Source organism: Cetorhinus maximus, chromosome 12 (genome assembly GCF_964194155.1).
Source record: "Cetorhinus maximus chromosome 12, sCetMax3.hap1.1, whole genome shotgun sequence".
NCBI classification, from domain to species: domain Eukaryota; kingdom Metazoa; phylum Chordata; class Chondrichthyes; order Lamniformes; family Cetorhinidae; genus Cetorhinus; species Cetorhinus maximus.
Window position 1 is genome coordinate 124,630,989 of NC_135890.1, and position 25,171 is coordinate 124,656,159.

A 25,171-nucleotide genomic window follows, 5' to 3' on the forward strand; every position below is an offset into this window, starting at 1 on the left:
GACCCCGAAACCTTAACTCTCTAAACCCTGACCCCGAAACCTTAACTCTCTAAACCCTGACCCCGAAACCTTAACTCTCTAAACCCTGATCCCCAAGCCTTAACTCTCTGAACCCTGACCCCGAAACCTTAACTCTCTGAACCCTGACCCCGAAACCTTAACTCTCTAAACCCTGACCCCGAAACCTTAACTCTCTAAACCCTGACCCCGAAACCTTAACTCTCTAAACCCTGATCCCCAAGCCTTAACTCTCTGAACCCTGACCCCGAAACCTTAACTCTCTAAACCCTGACCCCGAAACCTTAACTCTCTGAACCCTGACCCCGAAACCTTAACTCTCTAAACCCTGACCCCGAAACCTTAACTCTCTAAACCCTGACCCCGAAACCTTAACTCTCTGAGCCCTGACCCCGAAACCTTAACTCTCTAAACCCTGACCCCGAAACCTTAACTCTCTAAACCCTGACCCCGAAACCTTAACTCTCTAAACCCTGACCCCGAAACCTTAACTCTCTAAACCCTGACCCCGAAACCTTAACTCTCTGAACCCTGACCCCGAAACCTTAACTCTCTAAACCCTGACCCCGAAACCTTAACTCTCTGAGCCCTGACCCCGAAACCTTAACTCTCTGAGCCCTGACCCCGAAACCTTAACTCTCTAAACCCTGACCCCGAAACCTTAACTCTCTAAACCCTGACACCGAAACCTTAACTCTCTGAACCCTGACCCCGAAACCTTAACTCACTGAACCCTGACCCCGAAACCTTAACTCTCTAAACCCTGACCCCGAAACCTTAACTCTCTGAACCCTGACCCCGAAACCTTAACTCTCTAAACCCTGACCCCGAAACCTTAACTCTCTGAACCCTGACCCCAAAACCTTAACTCTCTAAACCTGACCCCGAAACCATAACTCTCTGAACTCTGACCCCGAAACCTTAACTCTCTAAACCCTGACCCCGAAACCTTAACTCTCTAAACCCTGACCCCGAAACCTTAACTCTCTAAACCCTGACCCCGAAACCTTAACTCTCTAAACCCTGACCCCGAAAACCCTGACGCCTAAACCCTGACCCCCAAATCTTAACCATCTAAACTCTGACAGTAATATGATGCTGTTTGTGCCTGCATACCATTGTAATGTAAAGGTGCTTGGCAGAGAAAGGAGGTCAACATGGGATTGGAGAATAGCATCACCCACAGTATGGTGTATGGAGTCACATAGTAATAGGCTCATAGAGCAGTCTAGTAGCAACCTATCCGCATATAGCAGCACCATGTATGACAGTAACTGGAATCTGTACATAATTTAAGATTAGCAATAAATGGTTCATAGTTAAATGTACAAGTCTCAAGATCTCATAATTGAGACATCAAATAAATCTGTAACACAACAAGGTGATCAGTGGTACTATGAAAGATGGCATTTTAAACAATGAACCCAGAACAGAATCCTAATATATGAAAATCTAAAAGCAGCTGAAGCCGGACTAGAGAGGTGTGCACCTAAGAAGAAGAAAATGAAGAAACAGGTAAAGACTCTTTGCTACAGACTTGGTAGTTGAGGAATCCACCAGAGTGAGTGGAGGTCCATTGTAAGACTTCTGAGTGACGCAGAGTAAAAACTCTGGTCAGATTACAAGACAGGTGAGCAAAAGTACAAAATTGCAAGACTCTGAATGATGCAGTCTGAAGAATACTTGTCAGTTCATAAGATGGTGAGCAAAAATACAAAATTTGCCAGACCCTGAGTGACACGGTCAAAGTACCTGGTCAGTTCACAAGACGGTAAGCAAAAAATACATATAAGAAGGTATACTTACAATATACAATAGGTGGCAGTCCCAGAGGCACAGTAGATCCTAACAATGGTGGCAATGCTGCACTGAAGTAAAAAGAAAAGCTTAATAAAAAAACTGCAGAGTAAAGAGAGAAACCAGCAGAGCACAGTAAGAAAAGAAGGAAAAAGCCTGCAGAGTTTAAGAGAGAGGGAACCCTTTTCAGTCGGGCCTCTAGCTTTCGTATAGAAGAGAGAAGTGCTGCAGAGTTAATGGCTCGTAACTTTCAGAAAAATATGCCCACTGAAGCTCTCAAAGCATGGGACGTTCAAAATAAAAAGGACCTGCAGAGGTAAAAGAAAAAATCGCCTAGAAAAGAGATGCTGCTATTTTGAATTTTTAAAAAGATTTAAGAGAAGGCCCACGATCGCCACGGAGCCCGTCAAAATCATAGAAGTGCGGGAAACTCACAACAAAGAAAGCCTGAGTGGAAAAAAAGTTACTGCACAGATAGGGGTAGTGATGTTTAAAGAAGTAACTACAATAACTAAAATGGGCATGGACAGAAAATTAGAAGAGCTAGACATATTTTGGCTAAGGAAAGGGCTAAACCAGATCCAAGAGTGGGAGTCTTGGAGAAGACAGTTTTTAGTTTACAGGAGAATTACAGGCTTAAATAAGGGAGTCAGGAGAAGTACAAGTTGATAAGTTTTTATTTGTCTTTGGTTCATTTGCTGGTGAAGATCAACACTCAACAACATTTGGTGAGATATTGAAAGGCTTTGACAGATATTTCAAACTCCAAGTTGTGGAGGACGCAGACCCTAGACGAAAGACTAGCACACCCCCAATAATGCGCCAAGAGAACTAAGGGACCCCAGAGGGAGGGCAGCAAGAGACTCCAGAGTGAGGGCAGTTGAAGACCCCAGAGCAAGGGCGATAAAAAATCCCAGAGAGAGGGAGCTAAAAGACCCTAGAGCGAGGGAGAGGGATAGCAGTGTGGAGTGAGCAGATGCCTGAGAATGAAGGAAAGCAACTGAAGTAACCCAAAAGAAGCAAATGTGCATGAAGCAAATAAAGCTGATCTACAGGAAAATGTTTGCATCAGAGCTGAACTAGAAGATTTGAAGTGCAAGATTCAAGCTGAGTATATACCTCTGAAAACGTATGATAAACTGAAGTCGTCAATGAACCAAGCTGTTCGAGATCTGAATAAACAAATTTCAGAGACAACACAAAAGTATAAGGAGGAAATAACGGCCCTCAATTCCACAGTTGGCAAATCAAAGCAGGAGTTGGGAAAACTCAGCCAGATATACAGCTAGGCAAAACAGCAGGCAGTAAAGGCACGCAAAGAAGTTGTGACTCTGAAAGACTCCTTGAAGAATCAATATGTAGCCATAGAAAAACAGGAGGCACTAAAAATGATGATGAATATTAATTCAGAAGAAGCTGCGTTGGAACTATCAGTAGCAACAAAATTATGCACTGATGTCCAGAGTGAGATAGCAAGAGGTCAACAAGAAAGTAAACAGTTGAAAGAATAATTGATTATCCTTCAAGATCAAGTGCAAAAGAAATGCCTAACCATTCAGCAACATGAAATAGTGACTTTCTTAAACAGCAGAATGGAGGCACAGCAGAAGAAATTTGAGGAGCCTCTGCTGAATTACTGGAAAACTCAAGATGAAGCAAGCGAGTTTCGCAAAGAAAAGGAAAACCTGTTGATGCATTTGTAGATGCTATAAGCATCCCTCAAGTCAAGTTTATTCTTCTGGAAAATTATGAAGAGAAGGAAAATGAATTTAATGTCACTCTGAACAAACTGAGGAATCAGTTGTCAAGAAAACTCAGCAATGTTCAATATTCCAGGATAAGTCAAAAGCTACAAGAAAAAGACTGATGAGCTGAGGAAGCAGTTGAATGGAAACGAGGAGACATTGAAAGGAAAAGCCATAGAATTTTCCAAGCTGTGAGCGGATAGGAAGCCAAGAGCAGCACAATTAAAGAACTGAAACAAGTTAACACTTTGACGGAGACAGTCTTGACTAACAGTGAAACCAAAATGAAAGACAAAGATAAAGTCCTGTTGCAGACAAAGAAAGAAAAGGCAGAAATGAGATTGGAAAATGTAAATCTGACACTGAAACGCAAGGTACTAGAAGAAGAAATAACACTGGACATCTCAGACACGCTGAGAACCGATTGATACGGTTGCAAAGGGATTTGAAAATAAAACAGCAAACAAATGCTTGGCTGAAATTGTGAAACAAGTGGAAATGAAGGTTCCATTTGCGAAACGTATACGTCCAGCAAGAACATGGTGGACACCAGAAAATTCAAGTTCACTCCAGGAATGAACGGTGTGTACATTCCCTGTGGAAGAAACAGTGTATGAAAAAAGCAGATGGGTTATTATTAAAGAGAAATGCAACTCGAAGGAGCGCAAAAAAGTGAATCAAATGAAGATAACAAAGTACCAGAAACACAGAGCACTACTATCATTCCTTCAAACGTGACAGACTGAGATGTGGAAGAACTGTCAAGCTTCAAGACTGTCGAATGTATAAAATCAGAGACTTGGGGTGGGGAAGAGGGAATGGCAAGTAAAGATTGTATTGTAAGCAGTTATACTCCGTTGGAAGGGAGGAAAGTTTATTTTTGAGAAGAAAGGGGGATGCTATATGATGATGTATGCCATTGTAACGTAAAGATACTCGACAGAGCAAGGGTTGACATGGGACTGGAGAATAGCACCGCCTACAGAATGATGCATGGAGTCACTGGTAATAGACACATAGAACAGATTAGAAGCAGCCTACCTGCATGGAAGCAGCACCATGCATGACAGTAACTGAGATCTGTACGTAGTTAAACGTTAACAATAAATGGTTCATGTTTAAACATACAAGTCTCAATCTCACCATTGAGATATCAAATGAACCCATAACACAACATGGTGATTGGTGGTGGTACACAACATGGTGATCAGCAGTAATATGAATGATGGCATTGTAAATGATGAACCCAGAACAGAATCCCAAGGCATGAAAATCTAAAAGCAGGTGAGGTCAGACTTGAGAGATGTGCCCCTAAGAAGAAAAGTTGAAGAAACAAACAAACCCATAACACAACCCTGATCCCTAAACCCTCTAAACCTTGACCCCCCAAAACCCTGACCCCTAAACCTTGACCTTCTAAACCCTGATTCCTAAACCTTAACCCTCTAAACCCTATTACGGACAGGAGGGTATTTAATTTAAAACAGCCCTGATTTCTCCACCCACCACCCAGCCGTAAACAGAAAGGTGTTTTTGATTTCCCCCTTTATAAGTTGTGGTGTATTTACCCCCAACCCTTCAGTTTTTGGAGTGATCCAATCCTCTATTAATAACCCCAGGGCACACTTGAGATAGGGTAAAATCAGAGGGTTTATTTTACACACACGCAAAATGTGGGGAGGAGGTGTCGCTACGTAACCCAGGTATATTCACACAGTAAAAGAGGGATAAGGGAAAGAAAGAGATACAAGGCAAAGACCACAGACAAAATAAGAATTATTGTTTCACGTGAGTCCAGAGTCCAGAATCAAAAGTCCAATGCTGTATTCCTTCACAGAGGTTAGCCGGCTGAAACTGATGCAGGGTGATCCACTTTTCCAGTAGCGCTGACTTCCATGATGGGAGAAGCATGTAGAGATGAATCAGTTTTACAGTAGGCACTGGTACAAAAGTTCAGATGTTCCAATAGAAAACAGTGTAGATGAGAGTCAGGCAATTTAATCTTGGACAGAGCTCTTTTCCTGCTGCTGCTTTGTTGATGGAAAATGGCAGACTGCCCGGATTCAGTTACACAAGGCAATATCACAGGTCCTAGCAGCTTGGGTGGAGGGGGGTGGCTCATGTGACTTCTTCTCTTTGGTTGAGACAAAGGATCCTGGTCTGGATTCTTGAGATGGTTAATGTTGTATCCATCAATAAGTTTCAGCGGTTTCAGGACTTCTTTGTCCTCGCAGACATATTGTATCCGTTGGCCAGAGTTCTGCCTTAAAAATGTAAAGGGTCTTTGTGCATTTCCTTGGAATTTGATTCCTGCAGTCACAGGGGGCGTGAGCACCTCTTTAGAGATAACAAGATCCTTGATGTTTTCTGAAGGCTAGAAATACCTTTTGTGTGAGCTGTAGCTAGTCAGGCTTCAGCCAATGTAAAGCCTTCGTCCATTTAAAAAAAGTAATTTTATAAAGTAGCCAGGATGATATAGATATATATGTTTATATTTTCATTCATATCTTCTGGGCATGACAACCCTGACTCCTAAAGCTTTGACCCTCTAAACCCTGACCCGCAAAATCTTGGCCTCTAAACCATGAATCCGAAATCCCACCCTCCAAACCTTGACCCCCAAATCCTTGACCCTCTAAACCCTGACCCATAAATCTTGACTCACTAAACTCTGACCCCTAATCTCTGAACCCGAAACCCTGACCCCCAAAACCTTGACCCTCTAAACTCTGACTTCCAAATCCTGACACCCAAAGGCATAACCCTAAAATCCTAATCCCCGAAACATAACACCCAAAACCCAGCTCAGACCCCCAAAACCCTGACCTCCAGCACCTCAATCCCCTAATCCCCAATACCCTAACCCAGCTCAAATCACCAGAATGCCACAACCCAATCCTGAGCTGAAGTCCCCAATGCCCTCATCCATTAACCCCAATCCCCGACGCCCTATCCCAGTTCAGACCCCCAGCATCCTATAACCCAATACCGACCAAAAACCTCCAACACCCTAACCCTAATGTATCTATACCAAGGAACAGCAGCAGGATGTGGAGATAGGGATAGGACTGGACCCCTGACATTCTAACCCTAACTTTCATACACTTTCTGTACCATTTCCTTACTAATACTGATTTCTTTCAGTTCCTCCCTCTCACTAAACCCTGTATTCCCCAACATTTCTGGTATGTTATTTGTGTCCTCCTTAGTGAAGACAGAACCAAAGTATGTATTTAGTTGGTCAGCCATTTCTTTGTTCCCCATTATAAATTCCCCTGTTTCTGACTGTAAGGGACCTACATTTATCTTTACCAATCTTTTTCTCTTCACATACCTATAGAAACTTTTACAGTCAGTTTTTATGTTCCCCGCAAGCTTACTCTCGTACTCTATTTTCCCCTTCTTAATCAATCCCTTGGTCCTCCTTTGCTGAATTCTAAACTGCTCCCAATCCTCAAGCTGTTGTTTTTTTCTGGCCAATTTGTATGCCTCTTCCTTGGATCTAATACTGTCTCTAATTTCCCTTGTAAGCCATGGTTTGGCCACATTTCCTGTTTTAGTTTTGCGCCAGACAGGAATAAATGGTATGTTGGCCTTCATAGTGAGAGGATTCGAGTACAGGAGCAGGGATGTCTTGCTGCAATTATACAGGGCCTTGGTGAGACTCCACCTGGAATATTGTGTGCAGTTTTGGTCTCCTTATCTGAGGAAGGTTGATCTTGCTATGGAGGGAGTGCAGCGAAGGTTTACCAAACTGATTCCTGGGATGGCGGGACTGACATATGAGGAGAGATTGAGTCGGTTAGGATTATATTCGCTGGAGTTCAGAAGAATGAGGGGGGATCTCATTGAAACCTATAAAATTCTAACAAGACTAGACAGGGTAGTTGCAGGAAGGATGTTCCCGTTGGTGGGGGAGTCCAGAACCAGGGGTCACAGTCTGAGGATACAGGGTAGACCATTTAGGACTGAGATGAGGAGAAATTTCTTCACCCAGAGAGTGGTGAGCCTGTGGAATTCGCTACCACAGAAAGTAGTTGAGGCCAAAACATTGTATGTTTTCAAGAAAGAGTTAGATATAACTCTTGGGGCGAAAGGGATCAGAGGATATGAGGAGAAAGCGGGAGCAGGATATTGAGTTGGATGATCAGCCATGATCATAATGAATGGCGGAGCAGCCAAATGACCTACTCTTGCTCCTATTTTCTATGTTTCTATGTAACAATCTCATGTAGAATTTTATAGAATATCTTCTGGAAGTCTAGATTATTAACATCCGTAGACATTCCCTTACTTATCTTAACTCCTCAAGAAACTCAATGGGGTTCTTTTGACATGACTTGCCTTTTACAAAACCAATGCTGTCTCACTCTGATCAGTAATAGTTGTCCAAGTGCATATGTGTTGAGATGGCATAAATTGTATCGGAATGCTCAATATTTCTTGACAGTGGCCCAGACAGCATTGATATGTGGGTATCTCCACTCACACTGCAAAAGAGGTTTGGCAAATGCTTTTCCATGAATTTCCTGTTAACTCTCTCTGATATATACCTCTGCTATATAACTGGTAAATCAAAGTAATGAAATCACAGCATGGTATTGTACAGTGATTGCAATTGTCTTCTCAACTGAATAATTGCCCGTGGCACCAACAGAGAAAACATATTTGTGTTTAAGGGGGTGCAGTTGGCAGCAGCCAGTTTCTAAGCACCTGTTCAACAACTCCTGAGAGGCGCACACTTGAGGTCTGTGATTTTCTGTTCCTCTCTATCTTGAGACATACACTGCCTTGTCTCATAACACCTTCCTTCACTGTGTACCAATACCAGACATTAGAAGAATATTTACAAATCTTTTATGTGTAACTACAACACTGTAACGATTTATGCTATTCTTCATATAGAACCTGATGAGGTAGCTGAGCCTACAAATGAAGGTGATGCTGAAATCACTGAAATTGCTGATGGAGCAAAATCTGATTTGCCAAATGCAGGAGAAGCAGAAAAAGCTGGTAAGTTGTATAAAGAGGGCTATAGTTGTATATTGTATATGGACTGTAGTTTTATGTCCTGTAAAACCTAGTCAGTGGAGGTTCAGGGTAAATTGGAAAAGATTAAACTCGCTGTACCATCTGCATGGTCTTCCAATGGAGTTGCCTCTGACCCTGCTAACGAGTATATTGCAAGAACTTGCTTTTTCTATTGGCTTCTGTTACCTTTGGGAATTTTTTTATTCTTTCTTGGGATGTGGGTGCCCGTATTTGTTGCCTATCCCTAATTGCCCTTGAACTGAGTGACTTGTTAGGCCATTTCAGGGGGCGGTTAAGAGTCAATCGCATTGGATGGGTCTGGAGTCACATGTAGGCCAGACCAGTTTAAGATGGCAGATTTCCTTCCCTAAAGGATATTAGTGAACTAGGTGGGCTTTTATGACAATCGATGACAGCTTCATGGTCACCATCACTGAGACTAGCTTTCAATTCCAGATTTATTAATTCATTGAATTTAAATTCCACCAGCTGCCATGGTGGAATTTGAACCCAAACCCCCATCGTATTAAGTTGTGTTCTGGTGCTGTCCTTCAGAGAGGAGCGAATTGGCATGTTTTGGGAATGACCTGGTCAGAGCAAATGAAGGATCTGTAACTGGTTGGAACAATAAAATTTTTTAAAAGGGGTAATTAAATCTGTTGGTTCTTCTGTGATCAGTGGGCAATGACCTGGATGATCAACGGGGGTTGGGGGGTGGTGGTGGGGGAGGACTGTAATGTGTAAATTCATACAGGGTAAGCAGGGTTAAGGTAGGGAAACATTTCACAGACTTCCTGTCATTGCTGCTTGGGTAGTACTAGCTACTAAATAGGGCAAGAGCAGTCCAGCATGACTCTCCCTGTGACTGAAGAAAGCTCCTGGCATTCCCTCAGATTCTGCTCCAGTTGGCATGACTGGAATGAGAAACTTGTGTGCGGCTTCACAATCTTATTTAGGAGCACTTGGTGGCACAGTGTGTTGGACTACTTACATACCAACCCATCTCTACCTCTCTCAAAATTAAAGGCACTGAGGAGAAACTAAAATATATTCCTGTTTGAGGAATGCTCTACTGTTACCTTATTTCACTGTAGAAGTTAGCAAGAGTTTGTTTTTAGAGTTAGCTATGTAGTTAACATACAACTTTCATGCACAATTTAGATATTGGACAAAATAAGGATGATCAATATTCTAATTTTTCATCTGTAGACACAGGGAGTCAAAAACTAACAGCAGCCGCTCCAGAGACTGCACTACTTGAAAATTTAGGGGAAGATACGAAGCAAATGGATATTCAAACGGTATGTACTGATGTTACTGTTTTAATTGACAGTATTATTTAATGTTCGAAGTTTTGCCACTGCAATCTATGTGCCTTCAGGCCAGAGCAAAAGGTGGACATTTTTACCAATTTAGCATTTGCTAAACTTGAACATAGGAACAGGTGTAGGCCATTCAGCCCATCGAGCCTACTCCACCATTCAGCTGATCATGTACCTCAGCACCACTTTCCTGCACTATCTCCATATCCCTTGATGTCATTAGTCTCCAGAAATCTATCGATTCCTGTTTTGAAAATGCTCAATGATTGAGCTTCCACAACCCTCGGGGGTAGAGAATTCCAAAGATTCACCACCCTCTGAGTGAAGAAATTCCTCCTCATCTCAGTCTTAAAAGGCCTACCCCTGATCCTTAGATTATACAACCATACGAAATAGAGGCAGAAGTAGGCCATTTGGTCCCTCGAGCCTGCTTCACCATTCATTAAGATCATGGCTGATCCGTTTGTGTTTCAAATTCTGCATTCCCATCTACCCCCCGATAACCTTTGATTCCCTTGCCTAACAAGAATCTCTGCCCTAAAATATTCAATGACCCTGCCATTCATTGAACCTGCCTCCGCCATCTGTTCATGAAATTTGTTCCAGATTCCAACCACCGTCTGGGTGAAAAGATTTTTCCTTGCATCACATTTACTCCTTTTGCCAATTATTTTTAATCTGTGCCCTCTAATTCTTGATGTTCTGTTGAGTGGGAACAGTTTCTCACTATTTACCCTGTCCCCTCAGGATCTTGACTACCTCTATCAAGTCTCCTCTTAGCCACTTTTTCTCCAAGGAAAACAGTCCCAACCTCTCCAATCTATCCTCACAGCTACAGTTCTTCATCCCTGGAATCATTCTTGTGAATCTCCTCTGTACTTTCTCACATATTTTCAGTAGCAATACTGATCCCTCTCCTATTACAGCACTCTTTGGGGTGGAACCAAATGGCATCCCTCTTACAAAAATTCAGACTGATGTGCTTGCCTTTTCAACATTATTGGCTAGACGTATTATTTTATTAAGTTGGAAATGGTCTGCTTCACCTTCTTTTACTGATTGGATACGTGATCTTAGGCAGAATCTTAAGCTTGAAAAAATGAAGTATATTATGATGCTCCACTGATGGGTTTTATGTAGCTTGGCAACCTTTCTTAGATTATTTTGAGGAACTACAGCTCCCTACTTTAATTTCCCTGATCCTACTTAAGGTTGTATATACTGTATCATGTAAAACTATATCTGTCCTATGATTGTTGTTGATTTTCTTATGATTTTTTGGGGGGGCTGGGGAGGTTTCTTTTTTCTTCATCTTTTTTCCTTTTTTCTTTCCTTTTTCTTCCTCTTCCTCCTACTTCTCTTTTCATTTTCCTTTTCTTTCTCTTCCAATTATAAGTGTATTAAGTTATTGCTGTGCTGTAAGCTATTTTTTATACTGTTACCCATTATGATTGTTGGTAAAACTTTATAAACAGAAAGATAGAGAACGATCCATTTAATTGCACTCTCTGCTTTCTGTCTGTTAACCAACTCTCAATCCATGAAATTTAAACCAGGCAATTTCAACAATGCTCGGCAGTTACCTGTCAGTCACCATCAACTAGTGCATTCATCATGGCAACACCTCTACCAATCAGAGTCCACTTGCCAACCAATCAGCACTCTCTTCACATACAGTAGAAATATGTTGTTTCCCCTGACATTGGTATTATCTCACGAATTGACCTGATGAGTGCAAGATGAAAAGCTTCGACAAAAAATGTCTTTTTTCAGCAATACTCAAGTTCTGTACTGCCAAATGACTATTCATAAATCCATGTGGATTCTGCCCAATTTTACTATTCTTTTCTAAATGCCCAGCGATTCCTCAGTTTCTGAAGCAGTCCATGTCCAAATGCAGCAAGACCTGGACAATATCCAGGCTTTGGCTGACAAGTGGCAAGTAACATTTGCGCCATAAGTGCCAGGCAATGACCATCTCCAACAAGGAAGAATCTAACCATCGGCCCTTGACATTTAAAGGCATTACCGTTGCTGAATCCCCCACTATCAACATCCTGGGGGTTACCATTGACCAGAAACTGAACTAACTAGCCACATAAATACTGTGACTACAAGAGCAGCTCAAAGGCTAGGAATCCTGTGACGAGTAACTCACCTCCTGACTCCCCAAAGCCGAAGGCAGATGCAAAGTAACTGTTTAGTTTCTCCGCCATTTCCATGTTCCCCACTATAAATTCTCTTATCTCCACCTGTAATGGGCCCACATTTATCCTAACTAATCTTTCACATACCTAAAGAAGCTTTTACAGTCGGCCTTTATGTTCCTTGCTAGTTTGTATTCATATTCTCTTTTCCCTTTCTTTAACAGTTTCTTTGTCTTCCTTTGCTGGATTCTAAATTGCTCCCAATCCTCAGTCTTACCAGCTTTTCTAGCAACCTTATAAGCCACTTCCTTTGGTCTAATGCAATCTTTAACTTCTTTCATTAAACACGGTTGATTTACCTTTTCCTTTGGGTGTTTCTGCCTTCGAGGAATGTGTGTCTGTTGTAAACCGTGTAGAATTTCTTAAATATTAGCCATTGCCTGTCTACCATCAAATTTTTTGAAGTATTTTCCCAATCCACCATTACCAACTTGCCCCTCATACCCTCATAATTTCCTTTCTTCAGATTTAAGACTCTAATTTCAGAATGAACTATATCACATTCAAACTTAATGCGAAATTCTATCATATTATGGTTGCTATTTCCCAAAGGCTCCTTTGCAGCAGGTTATTAATTAGCGCTCTCTCATTACACAACATTAAATCCAAAATAGCCAGATCCCTAGTACTGTTCTAGAAACCCATCTCGTACACACTCAGGAATTCCTCTTCCACACCATTAGTGGTGATTTGGTTAACCCAGTCTATGTCTTAATTGAAGTTGCTCATTATTACTGTATTACGCATGTTACATGCATCTCTAATTCCCTGATTTATACCATGCCCAACATTAGCACTACAGTTTGGTGGCCTGTAAACAACTCCCACCAATGTTTGCTGTCCCTTGATGTTTCTTAGCTCCACTCAAACTGATTCTACATCTTGACCCTTCGATTTAAGATCCTCTCTTACTAATGTACTGACCTTGTCCCTTATTAAGAGTGCTATCCTTCCTCCTTTTCCTTTTTGCCTCTCCCTCCTAATTGCTGAATTTCCTTGGATAGTGAATTCTCAATCTTGGTCACCCTGTAGCCAAGTCTCCGTAATGGCAATTAAGTCATACCCATTTACCTCAATTTGTGCATTCAAATCATCAACCTTTTGCGAATGCTACATGCATTCAGATAGTGTGCCTTTAATTCTGCTTTTTAACTTTATTCTCTATGCTGATTCTATGTGACGCTTGCCAATGCTTTGTCTGTCTTCTATTTTTGCTTTCTACTTTTCTACTTCCTTTTACCAGTTTTGCTTCCTTCGAATCTGAGCTGCCTCTCAGGTTCCCACCACCCTGCCAATCTAGTTTAAACCCTCCCCAACAGCACTAGCGAATCTCCCAGCGTGGAAATTAGATCTGGTCCTGTTAATATGCAGCTCAACCAAGTTGTACAGATCCCACCTGCCCCAGAACTGGTCCCAACACCTCGGGTATCTGATGCCCTCTCTCCTATACCAGTTCTCCAGTTACTTGTTCAATCTTTGAATTCTCCTGGGACTGGAAGTAATCCTGAGATTACTGCTTTAGAGGTCCTGCTTTTCATCCTCCTTCCTATCCCCCTGAAATTTGCTTTCAGGACTCCTCCCCCATCCTACCTAAATCATGGCAGCGATGTGGACCACATCCTCTGGCTGTTCACCCTCCCCTAGAGGGTGACGTCCTTTACCCTGGCACCAGGGAGTCAATATACCATTCTGGAGTCACATCTACGGCCACAGAAACACCGGTCTATTCCCCTAACGAACGAATCCCCTATCATTACTGCTCTTCACCTCTTCTTCCTCCCCTTCTCTACAGCTGAGCTGCTCGTGGTGCCACGAACTTGGCTCTGACTGCAGTCCTCCAAGGAACCAATCCTTCACCAGTATTCAAAACAGAAAGCTGATTAGTGAGCCGGACCTCAAGGGACTCCTGCAGTATCTGCCTGGTTCTCTTGGATGACTGGTGGTCACCCATACCCTTTCTGCCTCCATGATCCTGTGGTGTGACCACCTCTCTGAACATAACTCTCAGCCTCGCAAATGCACCACAATGACTCCAGCCACCACTCAAGCTCTGAAACCCGGAGCTTAAGTTTCTGTAGCTGGTGACACTTCCTGCACATGTGGCTGTCTAGGTCACTGGTAGCATCCATGACTTCCCACATGGTACAGAACATGTAACCGAGCCATGTGACCAAGCTGCCCTGTCATGTCTTAACTTTACTTCATTTATGTTAGCTTTCTTTTACTTTGGTTTACTTATATTAACTTTATTTTACTTGGCCTTAACTTAATAAACTTTACAATTATTGCTAAATCTTACTAGTATATCGAATAATTAACGCACTTTATTAATTGCAATAAACTTTACTTAAAGCACCTCTTCGCCCTGCACCAAATTCACACGTGAACCTAATTTCTACTCACTCAGTCTCCGTCTCACTTTGCCTGATCTACTGAAGTAGATCACTGTGGATCCAGTATAAATACTGTGACTAACATTGTAAAGCCCCAATATATTATACTCATTCAAAAATGAAATATTGTGGATGCTTGAAATCTGAGAATGAAAAGAGAAAATGCTGCAGTTACTCAGGAGCGAGTAACTGAAGTCAGTCAGTGACATTTCAGGCCCAAGATCCTTTCTCAGGACACACTAAATCAAGTGACTCTCTTTTGAATCTCTCTGGATGCTACCTGACCACTGAATATTTCCAGCTGTTGTTATTACACGCACTCAGAATATTGATTATGGAATTTAACTGTGCTCTCGTGACATAAATACTGCACAGGTGGGACCATTTGGAATAGTGTGGTTGAAATGTTATTTCTTTTTATTGGTAATTTTATTTCCAACTAATCAGATCCTAATTATTCAGTGTAATGGGTCTCGTGCCTGTACTGACAACACCTTAGTTCTCTTTGGCAGCCACTTCAAAGCACAGATTAGCTGGGCTGCTTATCCAATTCCTCTTCAGCTTGCTGGTGACTCCCCCAGCTCAGTGCAGCTTAGACTGCCAACTGACTATAATGGGGTTTAAACTGAGAGGAAGGATACCATTTTGATTCCCAGCCTGCTATTGATTGGATGAGTGATTTCTTCCTGAACTTCCACCTGTACCTGCTTTGCCTAGTTAGGATACTGAAGATATCACAAAGTCAGGAGATCTGGTTTGGTTTTCTGCAGGTCACCCATACAGATACTGCAACCTCTAATCCATACCTTCCCTGGCATTGCTCAAACTAGAACTGAATGGAGTGAGCAGCAGAGCTTGTGTTTCCCCAGCACTGATGTTCTCTCACTTTCTTGGACTAGGAACACTGTGGCCTAATGTAGCACTCCTCCCTATACCGGCTGAGGGTAGTTAACTCACTGAACCTGGACACTCCTGATCAGTATGGAGCAGTAGCATACCAAGCAGTATATTTATCCATTGAGTCAGTAGGATCAATGCTTCATTATCATTGTAATTGAAATCATGAAACAGTTGTAAGAAGTATATCAAGGAGCATGTTATATAACTGATGCTCGTTGACATGGACTTTTTATTAAAATACACAGAACTTTGCATGTGTAAAATGTGTTCTTTAATGTATCATTAATATATAAACCCATGCTTTTCCTTCACTGCAGAAAATCATAACCCAGTTAGTTGAGCGCACAATGCTCCATGTTTCTCTTGACAATGTTCCTCCGCAGTTTATGAATTACGACATATTCTATTTTCTCAGGAATAGAAGAGGTAGGTATATATTTTTATAAAGTTGTTGTCGTAGCTCATGTGCACTGAAACCCCTTTCAAGCAGAAACATGGGTATCCTATCATAGAATTGTTACTTAACATTACTAACAAGTACAAAGCAAAATATTGCAGATGCTGGAAATCTGAAATAGAAACAGAAAATGCTGGAAATACTCAGCAGGTCAGGCAGCATCTGTGGAGAGAAATAGAATTAACGTTTCAGGTCGATGATCCTTCATCAGAACATAGTAAAGGTAAAATGTAATAGGTTTTGCGCAAGTGAAAGGGGGGTGGTGGGGAAGAAGGACAAAAGGGAAGGCATGTGAAAGGGTGGAGTGCAGGAGAGTTTAAATGACAAAAGGTTTCATGGTACAAAAGCTAAAAGGAGTGGTAATGGGTAAAGTAAAGAAGATGTCTAGATGAGGTGTGAATGGCAGGAAAGCAACCGTCTAAATGCAAAGTGAAGGAATGAAGAAAGAAATAAGAAAAAAACGAACCAGCAAAAAAGAACCCGAAACAAAACAGAGACAAATGTTCTGATCTAAAATAGTTGAAGTCAGTGTTGAGTCAGGAAGACTGTAGAGCGCCGAGTTGAAAGATAAGGTGCTGTTCTTTGAGCTTGTGTTGAGATTCATTGGAATATTGCAGCAGGCCAAGGACAGAAAGGTCAGGAATAGAGTAACTAAAGTAACATTGGTCCCTTAGAGTACGAGACTGGGGAATTAATAATGTGGAACAAGGAAATGGCAAAGACTTTGAACAAGTATTTTGTATCTGTCATAAAGGTTGAAGACACTAAAACCATCCCAAGAATAATAGAAAAGCAGAGGGCAAAAGGGAGGGAGGAACTTAAAACAATCACTGTCACTGAAGAAAAAATACTAGGAAAATTAATGGGACCAAAGGCTGACAAGTCCTCCGGACCTGATGGCCTGCATCCTAGGATCTTAAAAGAAGTGACTGCAGAGATAGTGAATGCATTGGTTGTAATTTTCCAAAATTCCCTAGATTCTGGAAAGGCCCTAGTCGTTTGAAAAACCACAGATGTAATGGCACTATTCAAGAAAGGAGGGAGATGGCTATAGTTAGCCTAACATCCATCATTGGGAAGATGCTAGAATTCATCATTAAGGAAGTAGTATCAGGACCTTTAGAAAATCATAATACAATCAGGCAGAGTCAACATGGTTTTGTGCAAGGGAAATCATGAATCATGACGAATTTATTAGAGTTCTTTGAGGATGTGACAAGCAGGGTGGATGAAGGGGAACCAGCTATATATTTGGATTTCCAAAAGGCATTTGATAAAGTGGCACATAAAAGGTTATTGCACAAGATAAGAGCTCATCATGTTGGGGGTGATCTATCAGCTTGGATGAAGGACTGGCTAACTAACAGAAAACAGAGAGTTGTGATAAATTTGCCCATTTTCAGTTGGGCAAACTGTAACTAGTGGAGTTCCCCAAGGATCAGTGCTGGGGCCTCAACTATTTACGATCTATATTAATGACTTAGATGAAGAGATCAAGTGTATTGTAGCCAAATTTGCTGACGATATAAAAATAAGTGGGAAAGCAAGTTGTGAGAAGGACACAGAAAGCCTGCAAAGGGATATAGATAGGTTAAGTGAGTGGGCAAAAAATTGGTAGATGGAGTATACTGTGGGGAAATGTGAAAATCTGAGGTCTGAAGAAGAGAAAAGCAGACTATTATTTAAATGGAGAGTGACTGCAGAATGCTACAGCACAGAGGATGAGTTCCTCAGAATCACAAAATGTTAGCATGCAGTTATGGCAAGTAATTAGGAAGACAAATTGAATGTTGCCCTTTATTGCAGGGGGCGGGGGAATGGAGTATAAAAGTAGGAAGTCTTGCTACAACTGTACAGGGCATTGGTGAGACTGCACCTAGAGAATTGCTTACAGTTTTTGTCTCCTTATTTAACGAGGGATATACTTGCATTGGAAGCTGTTCAGAGAAGGTTCACTTGGTTGATTCCTGAGATGAAGGGGTTGTTTTATGAGGAAAGGTTGAGCAGCTTGGGACTGTTCTCATTGGCGTTTAGAAGAATGAGAGGTGATCTTATTGGAACATTAAGATTCTTGGAGAGGGGTCTTGACATATTAGATGCTGAGAGGATAGTTCCCTCTGTGGGGGAATCTAATTCTAGGGGACACAGTTTCAGTATGAGGTCTCCCATTTAAGACTGATTCAATGAGGGATTTCTTCTCTCAGAAGATCGTTAATTTTTGGATTTCTCTTTTCCAGAGAGCAGTGGAGTCATTGAATGTATTCAAGGTTGAACTAGACAGATTTTTGATCAATAAGTGAGTCAAGGGTTATGGAGGGTATGGAGGAAAGTGGAGTTAAGGCCACAGTCAGATCAGCCATGATCTTATTGAATGATGAAGCAGGCTCGAGGGGCTGAATGGCCTAATCCTGCTCCCATTTCTTCATCACACAAAAGGTGGTGAAAATGTGGAACTCTGTCCCACAAAAAAAGAGTTGACACTAGCTTAATTGATTATTTTAGATCTGAGATCAATAACATTTTGATTGACAAAGATATTAAGGGATATGGAGTTAGGATACAGACAACCTCTTTCTCTGGTAGTCCCTCAAAATAAGGATGACCCTCGCCACAGAGTACATCCCTGGCAAGAACTGTGTGTTGAGTCTTTCATGCTGGGGAGTTTGTTGCACTGCAGCTACCACATGGTTCTGGCTGACCAGGAGACTCTCCCGCTTTCACCACCTGCCATAGGCATAATGGAACGATTTGCTGGTTGATAATCAACCTATTTGTCCAAGTTATGAACGCACCTTCTGTGGCCATCGAGCTCTGGATTGGGACTCAAACCTAGAGCTCCTGGCTCAAAGATAGGGACGCTACCCACTGCACCACAAGACCTCCTATAGAGATCAGCCATGACCTCATTGAATCATGGAACAGGCTCGAGGGCTGAAACAATGTCTTCTGTTCCTATCTTCCCTCACTCCACCATGGGTCACAGAGTTGCAAGCATCTCAGCTACGTGACTATTTTATTATCAGTAACTAAATGGATGTTAAGTAGCTGCAACGGCAAAGAACAGATTAGAACTAATATACAGAAAATTGCTATTCATCTCAAATGTAGAATGCAGACATATCCATGCCTCGCTTTGAACTCCTGCCTTCCCATCTAATGGCCTCAGAAGAACTGCCCATGAGTGATCACCCTCTCGTAGTTGTACCTAGCACATCCTTTGAAGTAGGAACAAAGGAAATCAAAATTTCACCTTTCACAATCTCAGGATGCTGTACAGGCAATGAAGTACTGCTGAAATGAAATCACTTTTTAATGCTGGAAACTCAGCAGATAATTTCACTCAGCAATGAGAGGATAACTGGAGGATGTGTTTTAGTGGTGTTGGTTAAGGGATAAATGTTGATCAGGACACCTGGGAGAACTCTCATTTGTTTTTGAAATAGTAGCTTAGAATTGTTCACGTCCATCTGAGAGCAAACAAATCCTGGATTAGCATCTCATCTGAAGTAAAGCACCTTGAGGTGTCAGTTGTGGCTCAGTTCATAGCACCCTTGCCTTTGAATCAGAGGGTTGTGGGTTCATGTCCCACTCCCGGAAACCAAGAACTGTGATTGTACTCGACAGAGTTGCAATCTGTGACTGTTGATAACTCGAAATAATTTTCAACTGTGCAGCACCTCCTCAGTGCTGCATTGAAGTGTCAAATTGGATTATGAGCCCAAGTCCCTGAAGTGAAACTTGAACACACAACCTTCAAACTCAGAGGCAGTGTGCTACCAATTGAATTGCAAGTGACACTTGCCTGGAATATAGGACACTACTCATAGCTGTTGCAAAATCCATGGGTCACATATTTTTAAAACCCCTTAGAGCTCAATCAATATTACACAGAACAAAGCAATCAGATAAAACAAGTTGCAAAAATATTAATAAACTAACGTCTTGAGGAATCATACATCAGGCATTTAACCTTCATTTCTGAGCTGTTGTTTATCAAGCAATCTGGGAGATTTATTTAAGTGAGCCTTGTTTTAACCCTGATTTTACATAACAAAAATTATATAATGAGAAAAGTATTACATTTTGCCACAGTTATAAAAAAGCCTATATTGTTAACTCAGTAATAATTGTATCTAACTGAGCTTGATATTGTATATAAATATTTCTATAGAAACCATTACTGAGCCCAATGACATGAAGGAGACTAATTTACTAATGCCCAAAATGTTGGAGTTTGGCATGCTGAATGGACACTCTTTGTTGATGTTACATCAAATATTAACACAGGTAAGAAAATGAAATCTATAAACATAAGGTACTGGTGCAATATTATATTGCGATATTGACATATATTCCCTGTGCCTAAATGTTGCTTTCTGTAATGCTCATTAATGTCAATATTTATGTCAATTGACCTTAATAAACACATTAATGTCAATTTATTAATAAAGATGGCCTCTGCAAACATTTATAGTGAGAAAACTCAATCTACCCATGCCAACATTTTATTATGCTGAAATTGAATGTAAACAATGCAGCTTCATGGCTTGTTTATTAATAATCAATAAGAATTCTTTTTGAAAGAAAATTTTGTTTACCAATTCTTTCTCAGTTACTGAAATTTCAAAGTAAGATATAATAAAAACAAAGGAACACACATTTCATAATAACATTTTAAAATACACTCGGGGTATTTTTCATTTATTTAAATGCCGACTTTATCATTTTTACTTCATGGCCTCAGCCTATCAAAAGCCTGGTCTTTTACAGAATATTTAAAAAAATCTCTCAACTGAGTCTGTGCATTCTGAGCCTGCGCAGTTTATTGAAACTCCCAGTTTGTAACCTATGCCCCAGCATGAGTTGCTGCCTCATCATTCTAAATATTTTGCTTTTTCTAAAAGCCTATGTGACCATAAGACATAGGAGCAGAAGTAGGCCATTCGGCCCATCGAGCCTGCTCCGCCATTCGATGAAATCATGGCTGACCTGATAATCCTCAACTCCTCTTTCCTGCCCTTTCCCCATAACCCTTGATTCCCTTACTGATTAAATATCTGTCTACCTCAGCCTTGAAGATACTTAATGACCCAGCCTCTACAGCCCTCTGCGTTAAATAATTCCACAGATTGACTACCCTCTGAGAGAAGAAATTCCTCCTCATCTCTGTTTTAAATGAACGCCCCCTTACAATGAGATTATTCCCTCTGGTCCTAGACTCTCCCACCAGGGGAAACAACCTCTCAGCATCTACCCTGCCAAGCCCCCTAAGAATCTTAAATGTCTCAATAAGGTCGCCTCTCATTCTTCTAAATTCCAATGAGTACAGGCCCAACCTACTCAACCTCTCCTCATAAGAAAATCCCTCCATACCTGGAATCAATCTCGTGAACCTTTTCTGGACTGCCTCCAATGCCAGTATATCTTTCCTTAAATAAGGGGATCAAAACTGTTCACAGTATTCTAGGTGTGGTCTAACTAGTGCCTTGTATAGTTTTAGCAAGGCTTCCCTATTTTTATACTCCATCCCCTTTGAAGTAAAGTCCAACATTCCATTTGCCTTCCCTATTACCTGTTGAAATTGTATGTTAGCTTTTTGGGATTCATGCACAAGGACCCCCAAATCCCTCTGTGCTTCTGCAGTCTTTCTCCATTTAAATAATATTCAGCTCCTCTATTCTTCCTGCCAAAGTGCATAACCTCACATTTTTCCCAATTATATTCCATCTGCCAAGTTTTTGCCCACTCACTTAACCTGTCTATATCCCTCTGTAGACTCCTTGTGTCATCCTCACCACTTGCCTTCCCACCTATTTTTATGTCATCCGCAAACTTGGCGATAGTACGTTCATTTCCCTCATCTAAGTCATTAATATATATTGTAAATAATTGAGGCCCCAGCACTGATCCCTGTGGTACTCCATTAGTTGTAGGTTGCCATCCTGAAAATGCCCCCCTTATTCCAACTCTCTTTCTTCTATTAGTTAGTCAATTCTCTATCCATGCTAATATACTACCCCAACACCATGGGCTCTTACCTTATTAAGTAGCCTTATATGCGATACCTTATCGAACGCCTTTTGGAAATCCAAATATGTTACGGCTACAGATTCCCCTTTATCTATCCTGCTTGTTACCTCCTCAAAGAGTTCTAATAAATTTGTCAGGCATGATTTCCCCTTCATGAAGCCATGCTGACTCTGCTTGATTAGATTATGTATTTCTAAATGCTCTGCCATTACATCCTTTATAATAGACTCCAACATTTTCCCAATGACAGATGTTAAGCTAACTGGCCTATAGTTACCTGTTTTTTGTCTCCCTCCCTTTTTGAATAAGGGTGTTGCATTGGTCGTTCTCCAATCCCCTGGGACTTTTTCCAGAATCTAAGGATTCTTGGAAGATTACTACCAGTGCATCCGCTGTCTCTGTAGCCGTTTCCTTTGATATCCTAGGACGCAACCCATCAGGTCCAGGGGAGTTATCGGCCTTTAGCCCCATTAGTTTCCCTGGTAGTTTTTCTCTAACGATAGTTATTGTATTTATTTCCTACCCCTCCCCCTCTTTTCCCCTTGATTATTTAGTATTTTTAGAATGCTATTAGCACCTTCTACTGTGAAGACTGAAGCAAAATATTTATTCAACACCTCTGCCATTTCCTGGTTCCCCATTATTATTTTCCCAGCCTCATTCTCTAAGGGGCCTATGTTCACTTTGGCCTCTCTTTTCCTTTTTATATATTTAAAGCAGCTCTTACTGTCCGTTTTTATATAACTTGCTAGTTTATCCTCAACATTTATTTTCTCCCTCTTTATTTTTTTTGGTCATCTTTTGTTGGCTTTTAAAACTTTCCCAATCCTCTGGCTTACCAATAATCTTTGACACATTGTATACTTTTTCTTTCAATTTGATACTACCCTTAACTTCTTCAGTTAAACATAGTTAGTTTATCCCCTTCCTAGAATCCTCTTCCTCACTGGGATATATCTTTGTTGTGAGTCATGAACTATTTTCTTAAACGTCTGCCATTGTTCATCAACCGTCTCTTCTGCTAAACTCCTTTCCCAGTCCACTCCAGCCAACTCTGCCCTCATTCCTTTGTAATTATCCTTATTTAAGTTTAGGACAGTTGTTTCCGACCCAAATTTCTCAAACTCAAACTGAATGCTAAATTTTACCACGTTATGGTCACTGCTTCCTTTGGGATCCTTTACTCTGAGATCATTTATTAAACCTGCCTCATTACACATTACCACATCCAAAATAGCCTGATCCCTGGTTGGATTCACAACATATTGTTCTAAGAAACTGTCCCGAATACACTCTATGAATTCTTGCTCATGTCTACCTCTGCCAATTTGATTTTCCCAATCTACATGAAGATCAAAGTCACCCATGATTAATGTACTTTTTTTACATGGCCTCATTAGCTCCTGATTTATTCTCTGTCCTATAGTATAGCTACTGTCAGGGTGCCTATAGACTACTCCCACCAGTGTCTTCTTCCCCTCCTTACTCCAACCATATGGATTCTACATCTTCGGATCCAAGATCCTTTCCTGCTATCGTACTTATTCCATCTTGTACTAACAAAGCCACCCCACCACCCTTTCCTTCCTGCCTATCCTTTTGAAAATTCACATACCTCTGAATATTTAGTTCCCAGCTTTGATTTCCTTGTAACCACGTCTCTTTAATGGCTATAAGATCATACTCATTAACCTCTATTTGTGCTGTTAATTCATTTATTTTGTTCTGAATACTATGTGCATTTAAGTAAAGAGCCATTAACTTTGTCTTTTTGCCATTTTTTCCCCTTTTGACTCTATTTGCTGCTTTTTTTATGCTTGTACACTCTGTCCCTTCCTGTCACACTCTGGTTATCATTACTTAAATAGCTGCCCTGCAAGGCTGCCATGTCCTTTTGCTTTGTAAGCCTACTTATTCCCTTTCCAGAATCCTCTCCCACTCTATTTAGTTTAAAGCCGTCTCTACAGCTCTAGTTATTCGGTTCGCCAGGACACTGATCCCAGCACGGTTCAAATGAAGCCGGACCCACCGGAACAGCTCCCTTCTACCCCAGTACTGGAGATTGAATTTTCAAATCTTTGATTAAGGCAAGGTGATAGGATCTATTTCAATGTACTAGCAAGGCTCCATGGTGTTGTACAAGGAATTTAAAACATTGGTTGTTCTTAACTCAATATATTCTTGAAAAATGTGACATCATTCCTCATGTATTAGCTGATAAAAAAACAATAGATTTGTAATACTTTGTTGAAATATAGAGAATAAGAATAAATCTATTAACCAAGTAAAAATTAAATGAAAGAAAATTGCCATGAATGCTGAAATAAAAACAGTGAATGTTAGAAACACTTAGCAGGCCAGCTGGCATCTGTGGAAGAGAAGCATGCTACTGGAACAGTAGCATAGTCATTATGTTACTGGACCAGCAATCCAGGCACCTGGAATAATGATCCAGAGACTTGTTCCCATTGACACAGAATTAAGAACCCAAGGACACAGATTTAAAGTGATGGGCAAAAGAACTAAAGCGACATGAGGAAAAAACTTTTTTTTATGTAGCGAGTGGTTACAACCTGAAATGCACTGCCTGAAAGATGACGGAGGCAGATTGTATTGTGGCTTTCAAAAAAGAATTGGATAAGCATCCTAAGGGACAAAATTTGCAAGGCTACGGGAGGGGAGTGGAACAAGCTAAATTGTTCTTGCAGGCAGCTGGCATGGACTCAATAGCCTCCCTTCCATGCTGTTACCATTCTATGGTTCATTCTACGATTCTTTCTAGATTAAATTCCACTATGACAACTGGGGAATTTAAAATTCAGTTAATAAATTAAGTCTGGACTAAAAAGCTATTATCAGTAATGGTGACCATAAAACTGCCAGATTGTTGTGCTATTGTCCTTCAGGGATGGAAATCAGCAGTCTTACTGCTCTGGCCTATATGTGATTTTAGACTTGCAGCAATGTGGTTGACTCTCGCAAGACATTCAGTTAAGGGCAATTAGAGATGGGCAATAAATGCTGGCCTTACCAGCAATGCCCACATCTGGTGGATGAATAAAGAATACAAATCAAGTCCTCAGAACTGATCCAAATTCCCTTCTCTTTGTTTTCCAGCTCACTTTGAGATGCAGCTCAATGTTCTGTTTAACTACTTTTTGTAACTGTCCAGTAGCTTTTAGTAGTTTGTGTTTGGAAGCCCAAAAGCCCCTCAACAGCTCCTAGTCTCTCACCATTAAGAAAACGTTCGAATTTGTCTTTCTCAGACCCT

General features: G+C 41.1%; 2 protein-coding genes across 2 annotated transcripts in view; one reads left to right on the top strand and one right to left on the bottom strand.

Moving 5' to 3' along the window:
* Window positions 1-25,171, bottom strand: part of eif2b1 (eukaryotic translation initiation factor 2B, subunit 1 alpha) — a 1,065,098-nt gene that overhangs the window by 165,781 nt on the left and 874,146 nt on the right. The gene's annotated exons all lie outside the window — the stretch shown is intronic.
* The window catches only part of dnah10 (dynein axonemal heavy chain 10), a 350,590-nt gene that overhangs the window by 533 nt on the left and 324,886 nt on the right, over window positions 1-25,171 (top strand). Inside the window, 4 exon segments of the mRNA XM_078554603.1 lie at window positions 8,466-8,573; window positions 9,801-9,892; window positions 15,731-15,839; window positions 20,042-20,157. Of these exon segments, the coding sequence (XP_078410729.1) occupies window positions 8,466-8,573; window positions 9,801-9,892; window positions 15,731-15,839; window positions 20,042-20,157 (425 nt within the window).